Source organism: Cryptomeria japonica, chromosome 4 (assembly GCF_030272615.1).
Source record: "Cryptomeria japonica chromosome 4, Sugi_1.0, whole genome shotgun sequence".
Lineage (NCBI taxonomy): Eukaryota > Viridiplantae > Streptophyta > Pinopsida > Cupressales > Cupressaceae > Cryptomeria > Cryptomeria japonica.
In genome coordinates this window covers 621,800,830-621,821,016 of record NC_081408.1, presented here as the reverse complement: position 1 = coordinate 621,821,016, position 20,187 = coordinate 621,800,830, and the positions used below count along the sequence as shown (strand labels likewise).

Here is a 20,187-nt window from a genome sequence, read left to right as displayed (position 1 = left end):
TGACTATTAATATGGTGGTGTATTTTGAGCTCAATTACATCTGCAAATATGTACATATTTCTGATTTTTATATGTTTTAGTATGGACAAACCCAACTAGAACCCAACCCAAAAAAAAATTTCGACCAAACCCACAAACGGAACCTTTGAACCAAAATCCAAACCAGAAACTTAGCTTCCAACAAACATACTTATGACATTAGTGTTCTTGATAAAGAGCAACATGATAATTTTTATTCATTACATGTGTGACTCTTCCTAAAGTCCATAAATTTCCCAGTTTGAAAGAGAACCATTCTATATGTTTGTCTGTAATTATGTTCATGGATAGTAGTAATACATACATTGCTCCTTGAGCTATGACACATCAAACAAAATAAGACCCATAATAGGCCAGCAGAAAAATAATATTAACTTACAAGGAGTCCAGTCAGTGCAGTAATTCTGGACAACAGAAGAGGCAGCTTGTTCAGTTGAAAATTGGATACTAAAGATTCATCTTGTATACTCTCCTTTGCATCACGAAATAACCTATCAACCCTGTAATGCAGAGTTGTAAAAAGATTTAGTTTTGCTAATTCAGAAAATCTAAATCCACAAAAGCATCAATAAAACAACGTTATCAGCATGTCCTCTTCCCTAGTCATTGCATGCTAAATATCCTGAAATGTTTTGCAATCCATTGATATAAAAACAAGCCACAACATACCACAATCTTCCCTCATCATTTAACAATGATTTCAGTATTTTCTCCACATTATAATAACATTCAACAACTGCATAGCCCATATATTCGTCTCTTTTGATTTTTGCCCACAATTCCATCTGTGTGTCCTTCAACTCCACACACTCCACAGCTAGATCAATAGCCATAAAAATCTGTCACAGTAAACAAGAAAATGCATAAGTACTCAACTCTATAATAATAAAATCCTATCCCTAGAAATGAACTCTTAACTTGATGAGTAATGCCTGCATCATGAAATTTACCTTGCTGGATAGAAGGAATAATGGCCACTGTACTAGATTTAAGCTCCCAGTATTACTTGGTATGAGAAGCAACTCCATCTCACTGAAACAATGTGGGTAGATATAAATTGATAATTATTTACAACTTGATTTTAAATAACATGAACATGCTTTAATAAAATTAAATTGGAATATATTAACAATTTACCGATTGGTGATATAATCTTCTTCACGGAGGCTTTTAACAATTTCATTCCAGATAGGAGAAAACTTAGAAGCATAGCTCTTATTCAACCCTGGCGATGGCTGAACCAAAAAAGAGTGCCCAGAAGACAAAAAAAAATTAAGTTAAGTTACCTAAATCAAGAATTCATATAAAACTGCACAAAGATTCATGCCACTAAATAACATGTGAAGAACAAATGTGTCTTGATCTCTAACAAAATTAAATTGAAGAAATGATAATGTTCATATAAATAAAGTGACAAGAATTATTTGTCGAAGTAAACCCTGCAAAAAGAATGTAAGTTTTTCTACTATTTTCATTATTGATTCTCATGAAGTACATGCAGCACAAGTTTCTTGATTTAAGAATTATTTCAAACCAGTCATCCATACACAATGTTACCTGAATAGCCTACAAAGCTATTTAAATCATATGATATAAAAAAGGGCAGCTTAAGGTGCAACGTCTCATTCTGAAAAATATTGAGACATTCCTGAGTTACTTTTTTATTTATAATCTGCATCAGTTAATGGCATCCTCCCAGAACAATAATAAGTACTCTTCCTACCATACTATTATCTTCCTTCTTGCTGTACTTTATTCAAGTTAATAATAAGAAGATTCCCACAAAGATTACTTCATATTATGGATATCAAAATAAATGAATTTTTCTTTCCAAATAAAAAACATACTACTACTTGAAACAAAAACATGTCTTATAATTGTTTGAAATTTCAATCCAAGTATAAATGCTTCACCTGTGGAGCAGCTATATCGCCTTCCAGCCTGCAATAGCAATACTCCTATAAGACATAAAGGAACTATAAAAACAGAAATTTGCTCATTTAAAACAGAATGACATATGAGTCATGAATTTTGGTTTTCTTCAAATCAATTTCATAATTTGCACCAGATTGGCACCTTGCAATTGAAGTTAAAAATAAAAGAGTTCAAAAACGAACCTATTGAATTTTGATGGGAAAAGGTTTTTAACAAATGCTTCAGGAAAACTCTCAAATCGCTTGTGAACCATCTCAATTGATCGTATCTGTGAAAGGGAAAACACAATATAAGATATCATAGATATTTCACATATGACTGAATGACAACCACTAAAAAATCAGAAAAACAACTGAAATGTTTATGCACCTCTCCCAGTCGAGCCCGTGCTCCAATAAGACCCCCAACAATAGCAGATAAGATAGTGTAGAAAATGTAAAGGTCCAGCACATAAATCTACAGAACATCAAAAATAAACCTGTTTTCCTCAACCAATAAATGATAAAACTAGTGCATCAAGAAAATAGTAACACTAAATCTACACATTAAAAAAACTCATCCTAACAATTATTATTCTAACTAGACATGTAAACTAAATTCACAATTATCTACAGCATGATAAATCATACATCCAATAATCTCTATTCACAAAGAAGCTGGTTAGATAAAATACTCACAGCAAGGACAGGGGCCCACAGGCTGGCAATAGTCAAGGAATTGTGATTGTCTGCAAATTAATGAATTAGTTAATACATCAGTATACTAATTTCAATACCAACCAATACATCTAGTTCATCAGCAGTGGCATATACAAAAATCAAATAAAAAATATCTGTCATAAAATTAAGGCAGAATGGAAAGTCCATAAACATTGGGCAATTTGTAACTACAAAACATAGGGAATCTTTCTGGACATTGCTGACATTACACAATGACAGAAATCTATCCCATTCAAAAGAATCTGTCCCTAAAACACGTCCCCCTGTCCTAAAAACTTGGCGGAACATTGATTTACTTTCATTATTCTTATTGCTTTTGGGACTCGCCAGATTTCTTTTGGGCATGGACATCCTTCACATTAATGTTTATGGTTAATAGTTTCTAATCGAAGGAATTTGAGGTGTGGGCATGTCATTTGACTTGCTCCATTAACTCTTAGTTGAAAACTTTGAGATACATTGAAGTTTCCTTTTATTGTTGTTGGACATGGATGTTAGAACATCTGCATTTGTCCTTTAACAAATACCAATCTATTATGCCTACCACAACTATGAATGCCTAAAGATGTGGAAAACCTCACACAGACTAGTGTTTAAGATAGCAATGTCAGTTACATTATTTTTCGCACTTCAAATATTAGTTAGCAATAGTTACAAATTCTCCTCATCCAAAAAGGGTCATGGGTTCTACCTTTGTGGCTAATGACAACCAGTTATTACTCCTTCATGAAGAGCGTAGAAACTTTTAAAATAAATAAAAACTAAAAAAAAGATGTATGCTAAGATGTCATGCCCCTAATCCGATGTATGATAAACAGAAAACCAGTTGTTGCAATTGTCTTACATTATGTAAGACTTCACAATTTCAATAATCGTAATAGTCTGCATCATTGCAACAGGTATGGAAAATATCATATGCAATAATGGTTCATTCATCCTAATAACAGCGATCTCCCACAATTGGTAATAAACTATTGGTTAAGTGAATGCTATTAAGAAGCGTAGAATTACTGGTAGCGATTTTATTATAGTCAGCAAATGATGCGGTTTTAGTGTGATTATAAATAGCCACGATTTAATTATAATTAGTACCGCTTCTTTATAAGGTGCGAATTGCTCCAGGCATAATAGGATTATTTAATAAGGAGCAGCAATAGAGATTTAGTAGCATGAGGCAGCAATCCAACTGCAAACAGCAGGATAACGAATGGAATAAGGAGGATAGAAACTATATTCACAATAACAAGTATTACTAAGAGGTGATCACAAACAATTGTTTATTAGCGGCAAAGGTCATGAAATAAGTCACCACTCTTACAAGGAAGGTGGCCCGTGGAAGAGACATACCCTTCCAACCGATTAAGGGGACATATAAGCAACATGACTGACTATTCAAGGGGGCATGGGAGACATCCATCACAACAGATAAGTTTAAAACTACAGAAGACAAATATATATTATCACCATCGATTAGATCAGATCAGAACTGTTATTAAGTTAAAGGCAGTAGCATCCTTGTTCTTGGTGATATGCATGGGAATGTGCTTAATATATGAAGCCTGATAATGTTCTGATGCAGAATTTAATAGTAATATTAATATGGACTGCAATATGTATGACAGCCATACTTAATTTCATATATATTCATAATACATAAGAAGTTAGTATACTTATAGTCTAATTCTTGTTATTTCTGTCAGTACCTAAGAATAAGGGACTGAATTATTTCAAAAGAGGGACAGTCCAAATCCATTCAATAAGATGATTCCCAAGATAAGGGTAAGGATCAGCATCCTGTAAACTTTGAGGGCATGGTCCCAAGATAGGGTAAGGGCTTGGATCCCTAAACTTTGAGGGAGCCTATTGTATTTTGGTCTCTAAGCGCTTTGGTAACATAGACATCCTCTCCTTCCTTGGAACTGAAATAGTAACAAAGGTTGACACTTGCATTAAGAATTATGGATGATAAAATTAATTATCTAGTATTATTGAATTAATCATCTAGTAGGGTAAATAAAATAATTTACTTATTAATAATTGATAAATTAATTGAACTATTGAGTATCACAGATTTGATTCATGTTAAGATAGATTTGTCTCCTAATCATTTTAGTTTAAGTCATAACTAAATTGAAATAGATTAGTTATGGTTAAAACAGGCCTAAACCTAGTAGGCGACATTACATAAGAACTATGACAAATAGAGCGAGAAACAAATGAGTGTAGTGGAGCAATATTTATAATTCCTTCCTCCTTAGTTGAGGATAGATATATATATAAGGAGTATGATAGTATAAATTATGTTCTTACTCCAAGCTGTTTGTAAGAAAAGTAGAAAGCAGTGAGAGGCTATCAGTATGAGATGATTAGTCCCTATAGGGCCACTTGGTTTTAATCTCCAATTTTGAAATAACGATCATGTTATGAGTTGTGAGCACTCTCATAATGCATTGTGTGTTATGTGTGCGACTACAAGGAGCAGGCTACCATTTATTTTGCTCCCTCTCCCTGATTTGCATCATTAGCCAAGCAACTCAAAGTACACCAAACCAAATCAAAGACAATCAAAAGAAAGTAAGGATATTCAATTTTTTTATTTTTGAAGGCTTGATGCTCTCTATGAATAGTGTTTTATGTTTTGCTTTCAATTTTTTATGGTTGGATAATATCCTCGGTTATCCATGGTTAAAATCTATGGGAAAAAATAAACACTAATGTGCAAAAGAAAATAATGAAGCTTTGGTATAGACAGAAAAACGTTAAAAAGCAATTAAAGAACAATCGGAGTGAGATACAAAAAAATGGCCACAATATATAAGCATCCACATCATTGTGAAAGGCAAGAATCATGGAGGCACAATAATTAATTAAGCCAATCACTATGGATCTACATAGAATCAACAAAACAATTACAAAACTAAAGAATTCTTTCTGCAATAGTTTAGGAGCAAGCTGATGGTTTATATGCACCTCATTATTTAGCGACTCATCAACAAGAGCGTCAATAGTGAGCCATAGTAGTTATTGTAATATACCTTATATTATCTCCATTTATATATTTTAGATATACATATATTTGTTCATTTTATGGAATAGTTTAATCATTTCAGTACATTATTATTATTAAAAAAATTATTATTATTATTATTATTCCCAAATTAATATTAAAAGAGTTATCCACAATTTGCAATTATTATTGACAAAGTTATCCACAATTAATATTAAAAGAGTTGTCCACAATTTCAATTAACCTAAGTATTGTATTATTTGCAATTAATATAAATTTATTACTAGGTGCATTACATATTATCATTAATAGAATTATTCACAAATTACTATTACATTTATCAAATTTATTTGTTATTAATGCACCGGTCTGTATTTAAGAATAATATGTTGCATTGAAAGACATGATCCAAGGGACAGCTGTCCAAGGAATCATATCCTTTTAGAAGAGTCAGCAAATCGGGGGTTTAAAATACGATTGACCCCTCTCCCTCCTGCATACACGGGAAAGTAAGACAAGGAGAATACAGACGGAAAGGTACGGAGGAAATAAGGTAAGACGAAAATAGATATGTCAGCAGTCACAAGCAAAACCATTACGGGTATGGATAAAAGGATATAGGACTGCTAACATTGTATAATGCTGCTAGTAAAATTTACTATCATTAATAGTATTTAATATTGTTAATATAATTTAATATGGTTAATACAATTCAGTACTGTTAATACAAATTAATACTACCAATACAACTTAATATTGTTAATACAATTAATATTAATACAATTTAATATTATTGAAACACAACTCAATTCTACTAAGAGCATAATAATACTAATAATATAGTATAACATAAGGAGAAATTAACATAATAAGGTTAGTGTAATCTGAAGCTAATGTTGTTAATATAATCTGGTATAATGCTGCCAATGTAGTATGACACTTTCAATGTAATACTATACTTGTAAATGTAAGTAACATAAATATTTATACATCTCTAAACATGGTGAAGGGGAGTTAAGGAGTATTGTGAGAGGGGTACAGTGTATGTACACTCTTCTAGATATGCCACCTCAAAGTGGCACAAGATGAGCCCATAGAGGCCAAAGGAGTACAAAGGGTGCGGTCTTTGGGTCTAGGAAGAGATGGTTCAGGGGCACACTCCGCAATCTTTCCCCTCTTCTCCACCATGGCTCACAGATATAAGTAAAGTTGTTAAGGTATTAGGATGATAAATAGATGAGGGTCAAAGGCAAATTATTGTTGAAGTGAATCAATCATTAGAGGTGAGAGATTGATGTGATGGAGGGAAACGGTGAATAGCCCTCACTAGGTATGCCACCTCATGATGATGGTTAAGGACCACATGAGGTCACAGAGGATAAGGTCTTGCTGTTGGATCTAGGGTATAGGATACTTGGGGCACCTAATCATGTCTTCCAACTCAACCCTTGTTATGGTTGAGTTTCCATATAAATGTCGTTATTTGTTGTGTAGATCAATATATACACATCGTAACCCTAGAATTGGATGTCTTTCATTAGTTATATCTACATTGTTGTCTAACCTCATTGCAGGTTTCGGGAAATAGGTTTATCTGATCTTATTCTTAAATGAAGATTATATCCCTAACCATGTTTGCCCTTGTTTCATTCTAGATTTTTGAATTTAGGGCAAAGTAGAAGGTGATCCCAAAAAGGGGACATTAAACTTATCCTATGGAATTACCGTTTGCATACCCGCATCTTGCAATCGTACAATGATGTTCTTTTCAAATTAAAATAAGCCTTATATGTACTAGGTTAGCCATTTGTTTATTGAAAACCTTTCAGGCCAAGCAAACCTTGGATACTACAACATTTTCAATTTCTCTATAATTAGTGGTAATTAACACCATCCTAGTTCTAGTTGAACCCAAAATGAAGAAGCGATTATCCAATCTCAACAACTGACATGTTATCCCTCACCTATTGTTGATGACTCGTTCTACTTCAGGAATAACATTTACCTAGCCTTGCAGTGAATTGATTCCTCTAGTGGCGTAATTAATGATTTCGAGACCCAGCAAGCATCACTTATGTGCCATTATGAAAGAGATCACTACAAATAGTTGGGTTCAAAGCAACATCCAAACAAGTGCTCCTCAAAATTAAACATAGTCAGATTCAATATATCAATCATTCACCCTACTGTACCATAGCATGTGCACAAACTATGAGAATTACCACCAAAAAGCATTTGAGAAGTTTGCAAAACTGGTTCTGCCAATACCAATTTTTTGCAAGAACCAACCCAAGCCTAATTGTTGGTATGTTATCAAGTTCAAGACGTCTTTTCAGATAGGAACATGTCTAGATTTTGCATGGACAATGTAGCTTCTTTGGTCTAGAATAATATTTGTGTCACTAATGTTTCAAATTCAGATTTAATTCTGCCTGTCCATGCTTATTACAAAGTCAATGATACTAGTAGGGAACCCATACAAGTTTACTTCATTTCATTAAAGGTGTATCTTTACATTACCACCATCCCAAAATGAAAATCAGGATGTAAATGACACATAGTACATCCTATGCTCCAAAAAATCATTAAAAGTATGTCCAAAGACCCTAATACATCAATATAAATATTTTTCTCATAAGTCAAATACACCCAAACCATTGAAATTTCACAGCAGTATAAATTTCTATTTAAATTATTGATCCTTTTTTTAATTAAAAGGGAAGATCCCTGTAATATATTTAATATAACAGGGAAATTTCTAAGTAATCACTACATTACACTACAGAAATTAAATTTACATTCCAATTTAACTATGCAAATTACGAGCAGTAGATGATATTCTAGAATCAATGATAGTGAAAATTATAAGCGAAGAGCAGTCGTACTTTTTGATACGAAATCATGCCATGAATAAGGCAAATCCTGGAGACGAATAATTGTCCTCGTTGGCTTTACCAATGGTTTTATCTGTCAACATGTTTTTATGGTAGATAGTTCAGTTACTGGAAGCAATATGCATAGAAAAATTCAGATATGCTCAGAATTACAACTATAAACATGATTTCCCAAATCTATGAGTAAATAAGACCTGAATTATAAAATGTTTCATTTTCTTTTTTTACAATGTACCTGAAGAAAATATGCAAAAGAAAACTTGCATCCAAAAATCACCAACCAGAAGAACACGTATCTGCAATCCAAACAATAAATGGAAATGATACGTCAGTTAAAAGTCTACTGCATAAATCGTATTGCATTAAATCAAAAATTGATAAAACTTTATTGATTTGTTGGGTAAGCTTGAAAATGTGACGTGACATCTTTGCTTGCAAGGAATCATTTCTACAAGAAGAGCAGATACATTTAGTCTGCAAAAAGTAATAATAAACAACATAGAGTTGAATATCAGAGATGCTTTAAGCTTAGCTGATGTTTTTAGTAGTTATTGAAACACTTAAACTTCGTATTTCTTCTAGGAGTAAGGTATTAAACTCAACAGTAGAGTATGCTAAAGTTTCTGCATGTACAAAGCTATTTCAATAACTGATGCAGTCTTTTATTTCAACAGGCTTAAATAAAAAAATAAAATAGATTAATGTTAAAATTCAACAGGTAAGCTGACAATAACAATACCTTAACATCAATTACCCTGATAACAATAGAACATGAGTAACCAGTTCAGGTTCAGATTTAAGTTCAGTTCATGTATTCAGCCAAAAGAAAAAATAGGGGTTGTGTTCCTTTCCAGTTTGTCCATACAAAAACATATACAGATCATAAATATATTCATATTTGCAGTCGTCTAAAAACAAGAAATTAATTTTCAATACAACATCGCATGCATATAACAAAAAAAAATTCCAAAACAAAAATATTACTTCAATATCAATTTGTAAGTCAGAAATGCTAATAAGATCATAAAGATAATTAAAGAAATCCCCGCAGGGCTGTCCTACAATGAAGAGTACCCCAACATGGCAGATGACCATACCACAACATCGAATAAACACATTAGCAACAAAGTTGAAATAGTCTGATCATTTACAATAGAACCCTATGCCACTACCTGTAAGAGTGGCACAATTCACTCAAGCAAACAAGATCACCTGCAAAACCGAAAAGCAATCTTCCACAACAGAGAAACAAAAAATAAATGTTAGATTATACAGTGAATACAAGATGCAAATTATTATAAAACAACCTCTACATAATGTACAACATGAACCTTGCTTATATAGGCAAGGCAAAAGATAAGGCCATAGTTCGCCAATTCAGGGAGTTGCTGACTACTTGCAAGCTTTTTTTGCCCACAACTTCTTGCTACACCGATGACTTGACTTGCTACACCACCAACATGAAAAAAACATGGATTAAACAATCCAAAAAGTTTATTTTTTGGCTCAATAAGCATTGTTTTTCTCCCTTCAAAAATTTATGAGAATGGTGTGCTACTGTAATGTCCCCTTCTTAACCAGCATCAGTCAATCAAAGTTTGTCTATCACCAGGGCCTTGTAAACTAACAGGATGGTCAGAGGACCCATGTCAAGTTGATTTTCTCTTGGTTCAAATGGATTGCTCAAGTGGATTGGACGGTATCAGTTATTAATTATGATGTCCAAATGTTACCAAGTTAAAATTATATAAAAACCCAAGTTATACTTCTCCAAAGTTCACTTAAGTCTAGAGAGAGAGTATGGACACCTTAGGAGAGAGAGTGGATTTCACTACATGTTGGGGTTATTGGTAATATTGCAAATGATATTAAAAGGCGACTTTAAAAAGCTCGAATTATTAAGTAATGAAAATGACTTTATAATAAAGTCACTTTCCTTGGACGCCACCCCAAGTGGAGCTAGAAATGATAAAAAGGTGTTAGTGTGACATTAAAATTAACTGAACTCAAATTAAAATCATAAAGAGAGCTTGAGAAATAAACCCTAATTAGGACATATGGTTTTGCAGTTTTATAAAAAGGCACTTGGAAAACATTTTGGGGTATGTTATGTTATGATGGTTATTTTTCACAATGGCCTCCTGAGAGGAGCTTAGCTCAACCTGAGGGTTTGGAGCAGCTTGTGGAGACGAAAACCTTCACAGGTCATCACACCTGCAATTGTGAAAGATCTTCCAAGGGTGTGTAAGGAAATCCTACTTCAAGGGATTGATTTGGGCAACAAATAAACTAGTTTTTGAATCTTCATTGCTAATTTTTCTAAGTAAGCAGCTTGCCTGCCTAACCGCACCCTTTTCCTGACAATTTTGGAGTTCAAATCAGCTATCTTACTGCTGTTTGGTGTTGGGCTGCATCAGTTACTTCTTGCACCACAGTTTGGAGCAAGTTTACTACAACTTTCAAAGGTTCAAGGGGTTATTACAATAAAAAATCAGACTCAGCCAGGCTGTACCATCTCCATAGAATCGTGGTGATTTCCAGGTCTAGGTTTTGACAGCTCTTGCACTTCTTGAGCGCCAAGATCAAACAACCCTGTTAAGAGGTTTTCAGAGTTGAAAAGGGCAGTTTTGAAAGAGCTGCAAGTAATTTTCTGAGTGACCTAAGTGGTTGCCAACTTGGTGTTTTCTGAGTATCCTATGTGGTTGTTAGCTTGGTGAATCAGACCTACAAGACAGCTGTTTGGAGTTTTCCTTCATCAAGTTTCAAAGGACTTTATCTAGGTATGCTTTCATGAACTGAGTTGCTCTTAGAATTAACAAATCTTGTCATTTCAGACCTACAACTAAATCTGGAAACTATTGTTAAACAAGATATTGTGTTGTCGCGTCCATTTCTCATATCAGACAATCAGTCCCAGGGAAGCAGCCATTAAAGTCATTGTAACAGCTCCTATATGTTATTTTGTGATTATAATTCATAAAAAAACCAAGGAGCTATTGAACTGATATGTCTTTTATACATTGTATGTTGAAATCATTAAGTTGATAAGGTTTACCATTCCCTATTACAGTCTGATTTTCTTATCAGATTCATATCAGTAGTAAATAAAGTTCATTTGAAGTTGGGTTATCATTATTATTTTTGGCAAAGAACTGGTATATGTATATTTAATGATGGTTTATACATTTGCATTGAAAAACTCTCAAAATACATCCTACAATCACACAAACATCAGTACATCAGTCACAATTCAGAATACAGAGAGTTTATGTGTTATATGTTTGACAAAATTACAAGAGAACAATTCTGAGATTTTAGGACAAAACTGGACTGGGACACTACAGCTACCGCTCCACCCCGTTGGGGGTGTTGCCCCTTAGATCCACACATAACTCATTTGATACATTTCGCAGTTGTATTTTGCACCAAAAAAATGTTTGTTTTTTCCAAATATTTTAAGTGTTTTTGTAGTTGTGGTGTTTCACTAAGTTAAAATTTAAACATTTTTTAAGTGGTCAAGTACTTTATGAGCGAAGCCTACAAACTTCTACCCCTGGGGAGAATGGAAGCACAAACTCATATTCTTGCACGAATAGCTTCTCTTCCTGTAACATACACTAAAGAGCTCCAAAGATTTCCTGGTCTGGTTAATTATATTGCAGGGTTCTACCATAATATTGCACAGGACAGAGCTCTACTCAACAAACTCCTAAGGAAGAATCCTCCAGCATGGTAAAAGATTTATGATGAAGCAATTCAATGAATCAAACAAAAATATGCTTCATTCCCACCACTTCGACTCCCATGAAGTGGTCAGAACATTGTTGAAACTGATGTCAGTGAACACAATTGGGGAGAAATTCTAAAAGAAAAGCTCCCAAATGGACATGAAGAAATTGTCAAATATGTCTCTGGAAGTTTTAAGGGAAGTGAACTAAATATCAAAGTACCCACAAGGAAATTCTTGCTGTCATTAATTCCTTCAAGACTTTTAATTTATTCATTGCTACTCAATCTTTCCTCCTTAGATCCGATTTACAGAATCTCCGAGAATTTTTTATATAGGAATCTAAGGATAAAGTAAAGAGAGGACAACTGTTGAGATGGGCACAATTTTTGGATACTTTTGAATTCCCAATAGAACACTCACCAAGACAGAAGAACATTTTTGCCGATTTCCTCAGCAAAGGAGCAGTAGAACAAGTAACGGTCAGAGTTATTAAGGAAATAAATCATTAAGGACATCTCCTAAGTTTCAATACTATTTTTACTGATTTAAGGACTCAGCTGGTAGAGAACTATGAAGCCCAAAGACTTAAATACTTTGATGCTTCCAGAACTTTGAGTCATGAGGGTATTTTAAGAAGTTGTGTCCCAGGAAACAGACTCAGAAATTAAAAAAATTCTAAAAGGGCGATTTGGGATCCGTCAGGATGAGAACTACGAAGCTTTTGATACCGAATGGCCAATTTCAATCGCTAATGCCACAACCATCAGACAGCCAGAAACTTGGTTAAGAAACCACATGCGAGAAATCAATTACTTCTTCAGAGATTCTTATCCTCGTGAGGATTTCCAATTCCCTAGCAGCCATAGTTATGATTCCAAATTATTTACTGTAACTTTTCATTCTACAAGAACTAACGCAATCAATACACGGTTTCTTCAGAACTTTAGGCCTCAACAATGGGAATGCTCTACCGAGTTAACAACTTCACAATGGCTTTGGCAAGTATGGCACAATCGGATTCCTACATGGGAATACACTCGACAATATCTTGAACCATTCGGTCGATTACACCCATTAAAAAGCGACATCCCTTGCATCAGATACTATCAACAGATCATGTGGAAAGAACCACATCTAGCTACTCCACCTCACCAGATAGATCCTGAGGGATATGATTTTGAGGCAAAAGATGACTAGGGTTAGGTCTGTTCACCTCACAGGTAACTCAAGTCCGGTAAAGACAACTGACGATGGATCACACCCTCATGAAAGGGGTAAGTTCACCACCAAAAAGTGAACACAAGTTAAATCTCTCGTAATCAAAAGATTCTCTTCCGTATTCGCTTTCGTCTGTAAAGTGATCGCACTTCGCCTTGTGGGTCCTCATGGTGATTCTCCTTATTTCTTGCTCGCAAACTATTGGGGTCCACGTCATTGGATAGTCACTAAGAATAAGAATCTCTTCAATAAAGTAAAATTGGTTTGTAGATCTCCTCCACGTGTAGGGTTGATCTTCTCAAAACTCAACCACGTTGTTCTCCCATTTATTTGAAAAAGCAGTTGATTGCTTCTATAACAGGAAGCCACTCGCTCATAAATGCCAACGATGTGTGAAAGGAGGAGTGGGGAAGTAGAGTCATAGGAGCTTAGAGATCTAGAACATCTATAGTATGTCCTAGAAAATCTGTATTCTGCCATAGAGAGTATGATCTATCTCTTTTGAGATATCAAAAATCAGACTAGCAAATACTCCTAGTAGATAGCGCGTGATGTAAGTGATGATCAAATTATCCTGTAATACTTATGTTTAATCAGTATGTATCCTCTTCAAAGCTATAAATAAAAATTTGGTATCAGAGAAAGGTTATTCTGTTAATCATGTTCCTTCTTGTCAATATCTCTTTTCTATTCTCAATCAAATCCAATCATATTCCTTCACATTTGAGTAGCGTAGTCTCGCCAGTAAGACCCTGTGATGCTAATGTAAGGTGATTGGCAGTAAGACCGTTGGTCATCATGAAGAAGCTTGAAGGATACTATGGATTGATTCACAGACAAAGAATCAATATTACTTGATGAACAGGATTATAATTTGCAGCGCAATAAACAAGTATTTTTTACTAAATATATTACCCAAACTGATTACTTTTGCACATAACGAGCAAAATAGCGAGGAAAAAGAAGCTAGAGATTTAGATAGATTTTCTTCAAATAGATTTAAAGTACCCTTTAAGAGACCAGAAGAAATCTATCCTGATGTTAGAGGAAGGAAAGGCATATTTAAATATAGATCAAAGCTTCTTTGTAAAGTATGTGAAATTCAACATAGAGTTAAGAATGAGTGAAGGTCAAATTAAGTTGTTTTCTTATTAAGAAATTCAACAATATAGAAGGATGTTCCAATCTAGTCCTAAAGCCTACCAGTATATGCATCTTCCCTTTGTGAAAATAGGAATAAAACGTCATTATAGGAGAGGATTACCAATCATCATCCTAATGATGTGTTATCCCCAATTTGGACTTCGGTAAAATTTGGGGTAACCCTACAAATTTTTGGAACATTTGTAGTTTAAATGCTCTATGCACGCTTTTCAAGATGATTTTGTAACCTAGCACACGTGATTGTTGTTTTGGAATCATTTTGATTTCCTTACCTTTTAGTTTTAGCTGTATTTCAGGTTCATAGACCCAATTTACACCAATTTGCTCTTCAGGTGCAGTTCAGGTTCATAGTCCTGATTTACACTTTCCCTTTTTCTCTTCACTTGGCACATTTAGGTGCAAATCAGGTTCATAAACCTGAAATGCACCTTGGCTTGCTATTTCAAGTGCAAATCGGGTTTATGGATCTGATTTGCACCTGTTTATTGCACTGCTTGTTTGAAGTAAATGTCTCCATCAATTTGATTTAGGAGTCTTTTAATTCATTTTTATTTCTTTTATTCTGCATTTTCTCTTGTTGGTTTTTCAATCTGCTTGGAGGCGACTTCGTTTGGGCTCTCTTTTCTTCCGAAATCGCAGTGATTCCAAGTGTTTTTTGGGTGATTTTTGCTTTATGGCTTTCTTTTTCGATCCATGCTTATTTTGTTTTTGTGCCCTAGCTGGGAAATCTTACCCTTGTTTTGAGTCTCTCTTTTTAATAGTGTGATTTGGGGTTTGTAAACGCCGAACACACCAATCTCTCTTGCTTGTTTTATCGATGTTAACCATGGTGTGTTCGGGTTGATGAACCTGAATCACACCAATGTTTGAATGTTATGTGGTGTGATTCAAGACCATCAACCCGAACACCACATTTGTTTTAATCATTATCGTTGCTCTACCCTATTCGGTGTTGTTCGGGTTTAACGACCCGAACAACACCATTCACGTGGTGGTGTTCAGGCCTATAAACCGAAACAGCACCATGTTTCAATCCACATCTTTCATATGGCGGTGTTCGGGTTTGTAAACTCGAACCGCACTATATCGAAAGTGTTGTTTGCGTTTATAAACCCGAACACAACAATGTTGCACTACCAATGTTTCATTTGGTGTTGGTCAGGTTTTTACACCACGATCTCATTTTTTGTGTAGTTCGGACTTACATACCTGACCTATACTTATCCTCCGTTTGCACATGTTTTCGGTGTAGTTTGGGTCTACATACCCGACCTACACTGCCACTTCGTTTTGCCCAAGTGTATTTCGGGTCTGTAGGTCCAAACTACATCTAGTTTGTCGTCCCCTTTTTCAGTGTGCAGTTCGGACTTACAGACCCGAACTACACATATGAACTACACTCAGCCTTTAATGTAAATCAGGTCTACGAACCCGAATTACACCAAATGTACACACATGTAAATAGGGTTTGTCGACCCGATTTACATTTATTCTACTATGATACAATGAGGATTTTGGAAACCCTAATAGCACCAAATTCAGTGCATACATGATACTGTTCAATTCAAATGATCAAGATGGTTGGTGATTGTTCTTCACAAGTATTAATGTTTTCTCTATGCTACAATGTTATTCTTGTACAGATGACGAAACCATCTCCAAGAAAGAAGGCAATGAACTTCAGAAAACAAGATCCGCACCTAGTCTTCCCGCCTTCATCAATATTGAAACATAAGGGGATATTGAAATAAGTCATGTGGGCCTAGCATAATTTCTCAAAAGGATCAAGCAGCCACCCTCATACTATAAAATGGAGCCTATTATTAACAATAGTATTCATCTGGTCTCAACATTTCCAATGTCAGCTCAGGACCTTGAATTCGTGAAAGATATTAGTGGCAAAAAGCTTATCAGGCTTGATGAGGACTTTTTCAACACTATCTTCAAGTGTCCAAACATTGAGAAGTATGTTGATATCGCCATGCAATCAGCGCAAAGTTACTATGACAAGAATTTTGATAAGTGCAAAAGAAACATGAACGATAATTGGTTGAAAACTTCAAGACCTACAATTGCCAAGTGGCCAAAAACCTTTCACAGGAGTAATCTTATTCAAGAAGTCAATGACTTGGTTACTCTTCTAAGCAAGATTACGAGACTTCATGCTTCAGATACCTATTATGGAAGGATGTATTAGTACATCCATATCATTAAGCAAAACAAGGAGAAAATATATTGGGGTAAGCAAATAAATGATGCTTTGTGTCAGCAACTCACTAAGGTACCAACTACCCTCAAGTTTTATATGAAATCCTATCTAGAATATGCAGCAGCTTATATGAGACATTTCCCAGGTTTGTCTATATCAAGAGACAAAAGGCAAGTTGTTGTGTATGAATACTATTCCCAATTGGTATTGAAGAATTGTTTCCATCATTTTCGAAGGGTGAATGATGCATTCTTTGGATACTATATGTGCATGCGAAATAAAGATTTATGCAACAAAAGAGTGTCTAATGACGCATGGGATGTGGTGAACCAATATGGATCTATGTTCCTACAATTTCTTACCTTCACCTACCTTAGGGTGGGATGTTTTAATAGTGAACCTTTCATGCTCCCAAGGTATCCATCGGATAAAATTGCCTTCATGGAATTGGCTCGTCAAATGGTGGCAATCCATAAAGCACGGTCTGGTTCGCATAAGGCAAGTTTCAAGTTTGCATTAACTATTGGCATATACTCCATCAATTCAATTTTCAAAGCAAGGGCAAAGGAGGAAGAAATTAGAAGAGTGACCATGAGATTCTTCAAGTCAAGGACCGACTTTGATTATAGAGGAATGAGGATTAAATTGAAGAAACCATATGTTCATGTGCATCGCATTGAAGACATCTGGATTGATTGTAGGAGAGAGCATGATATCAAGAAACTAGATTATTGTCGACTCACAATGGAGCAAATTCAAGAGCTTGATTTTGAAGATTTCAACTCAGATGTTATTGTAGGTAATGGAGTTATTCCTTCTCAAATATGTATGTTGAGCAGCAAGAAGCATTAGAGCATCAAATGAATACCTTGGAGCAGCTTATCAAGGACATGATAAAGGCTCAAAAGGAATGTATAAATAAGAGGAAAGAAATTGTGGATAAAGTATCAAAAATTCCCTACACTTTCTTAGATGAAAATCAGAAAGCTCTTGATGAGGATGTGATCATCAAAAAATTTAATTTGTTGAAACCGCTGAAATTGAGAAAGAGGATTTCTCTTTGTCCTCTATTGACAAATTGGTAGTTCTTCACTTCATTCTGGATTTTTTGGATTCTCTCTTAAAGAAACATAAGAAATGTTGCATTGATTTGGTAGATTCCATTACACAGGTCAAGATCATCACCAATCATACTCAAGGACGGGATGAAACCCAAAAGAAAATTGCTATACAAAAGTTTGAAGAATTCCACAAAACAAGACCAATGTGAAGATGTGCATACATAGATTATTTTATGTTTTCTTAGTGTCATTTTGTAATAAGCTATTGACACCTCATGTGTCATTCCATATATGCACTTGTACACATATACGACTGCACGTGTCCTAAGTCAAATTGGCTCCTACTTTTCACTTAGTCACAATTAGTTGTAACTTCTCCCTATTTTTGTGCATTATCCCTCTTCTATATATATGAGAGATCTTTTTGTAATATTTATCTTTTGGCTAATACTTGGAAACTCTGCAAAATTGAAAAGCTATCTAAGACTTTGAGCTTGTAGTGTATTCAAGAAATATAATTAAAGAAAAGAAATTGCATCCAATCTTTGTCTTGGGAGTGCTTTAATGTGTGAGGGAATGTTCTTATGGCATTCTTTTCTACTTTCTTTGAGATTAAATCTTGCTTTGTGAAAAGTATTTGAGTTGAAAGAGATAAAGTAAAAATATTGTAGACTTTGTGTTATGATATCTTACTGAAAATTTTGTATAAAGTGAATAGTAAGGCAAAGACTTTGTGCTTTGTTGAGTTATCTCGTTAAGGTAGAAAGTTTTGTGATATATTTGGAAGACTTTGTGCTTACAATTTATTGCGAATCTTATTTCAGTGTCAGTAATAATCACTATTTGGGTTACAGTGGTTGATAGGATTTGAGTATTTGAAGGAGACTTTGAGTTCCTTATATACAAAAAACCCATCCCTCAAGTCATTTTCAGAAAAGGAAGCAACGAAAGGCTTTGTACTTTCACGGACTCTTTGCTTCCAATTAGACTAAGTTCTTAAGTTACAACAAGGTAGAATTACTTTGTTGAGAAAAGAGAAAATCCATTCTAGATAGGGAATTGGATAAATGCTTGTTCTGAAAAAACAGAACTAAGTTATTATAGCAAGTACATTAAGAGTGGATATAGAATGCAGAAAAGACGGAGCCTTCCCTTATAAAGAGGAAAGACCATATCTTGCCTTCTGAGAGATATTGTCTGAAACATTGTGGTGAAAATCCACATTTTGTATGCTTCCCTAAGTTTACAAAAATTTTAACCCAACTGTTTTTGGCGACTCTACTGGGGATACGAGCACCTAAACAGTTTCTACTCTGGCAAGTCAAAGTTACACGCTGTTGTTGATCCCATTTTTGAGCTTCTTCAAAAACATCATTTTGATTATTTGCTTGTGCATGCCAGTTCTTATCTTCAAAGGACAAGGACTTTCCCACCTACCAGTCAAAGATCTCCTATTCCAAGTAAGGCTTCAAGTGCACCAAGGTCTTTGATTTAACCACAAGTGCAACGATTTGTAATTCCTCCATATCAACCTATACAGCCAGTAGCAATGGTTGCACAAGGACCATGGGGGCAGAATTATGGTCCCCTTAATTTGACTCCACCTCTTCATCCTCTTCCACAAGGTTCATGGAAGAATATTCCCAAGTTCTCTAAGCCATCAAATGGTAAAAGAAGTAACTCAAACACAGCAAACAATCATCAATGAAGCTGTTGGAATAAAAAGCCATATGACAGATTCATATGCCAAACCAATCTCAGCACAAAAGGTCTTATCTTTCCCTGAAAGCGCAACAAGTTTTCAAAACATTCAGGCAAAACATAAAGGTATACTGAATCCCTCATTACCTGAGCCTGAACCCAAAAAGGAATGGAATCCTACCACCGGACAATACAAGATCAATAAAATCAAACAACAATTTAATTTTTCTAAGATCAATTTGGCAAATGGCACCAGTTGGAATCAATTCCATCAAGGAATGGGAACTTTTCCACATCTGCAGAATTTCAAAGCAGAGACTCTACCATGGTCAAATTTTGATTATTTTGATCCCATAGAAAACCAAAAAAGTGTAGAAGCCCTTAGAGCATGAGTGCAAAACTACATTTCAACCAACACAGGAATACGGCCTCAAGACATCATTCTACAAGCCCTCAATGGGATGACAGTCATAGCCAGAAGAGCATAGGATCGTCTAGATTCTACGTATA

General features: G+C 34.8%; 1 protein-coding gene across 1 annotated transcript in view; it reads right to left on the bottom strand.

The window, feature by feature from the left end:
- The window catches only part of LOC131079072 (callose synthase 10), a 184,562-nt gene that overhangs the window by 88,371 nt on the left and 76,004 nt on the right, over positions 1 to 20,187 (bottom strand). Inside the window, exons 19-28 of the mRNA XM_058016962.2 lie at positions 8,830 to 8,890; positions 8,586 to 8,667; positions 2,652 to 2,701; positions 2,344 to 2,430; positions 2,157 to 2,242; positions 1,953 to 1,980; positions 1,177 to 1,274; positions 990 to 1,071; positions 709 to 878; positions 419 to 539 (exon numbers count right to left, since the gene is read on the bottom strand). Coding sequence (XP_057872945.2) covers positions 419 to 539; positions 709 to 878; positions 990 to 1,071; positions 1,177 to 1,274; positions 1,953 to 1,980; positions 2,157 to 2,242; positions 2,344 to 2,430; positions 2,652 to 2,701; positions 8,586 to 8,667; positions 8,830 to 8,890 — 865 coding nt within the window. The remainder of the gene's footprint in view (positions 1 to 418; positions 540 to 708; positions 879 to 989; positions 1,072 to 1,176; positions 1,275 to 1,952; positions 1,981 to 2,156; positions 2,243 to 2,343; positions 2,431 to 2,651; positions 2,702 to 8,585; positions 8,668 to 8,829; positions 8,891 to 20,187) is intronic.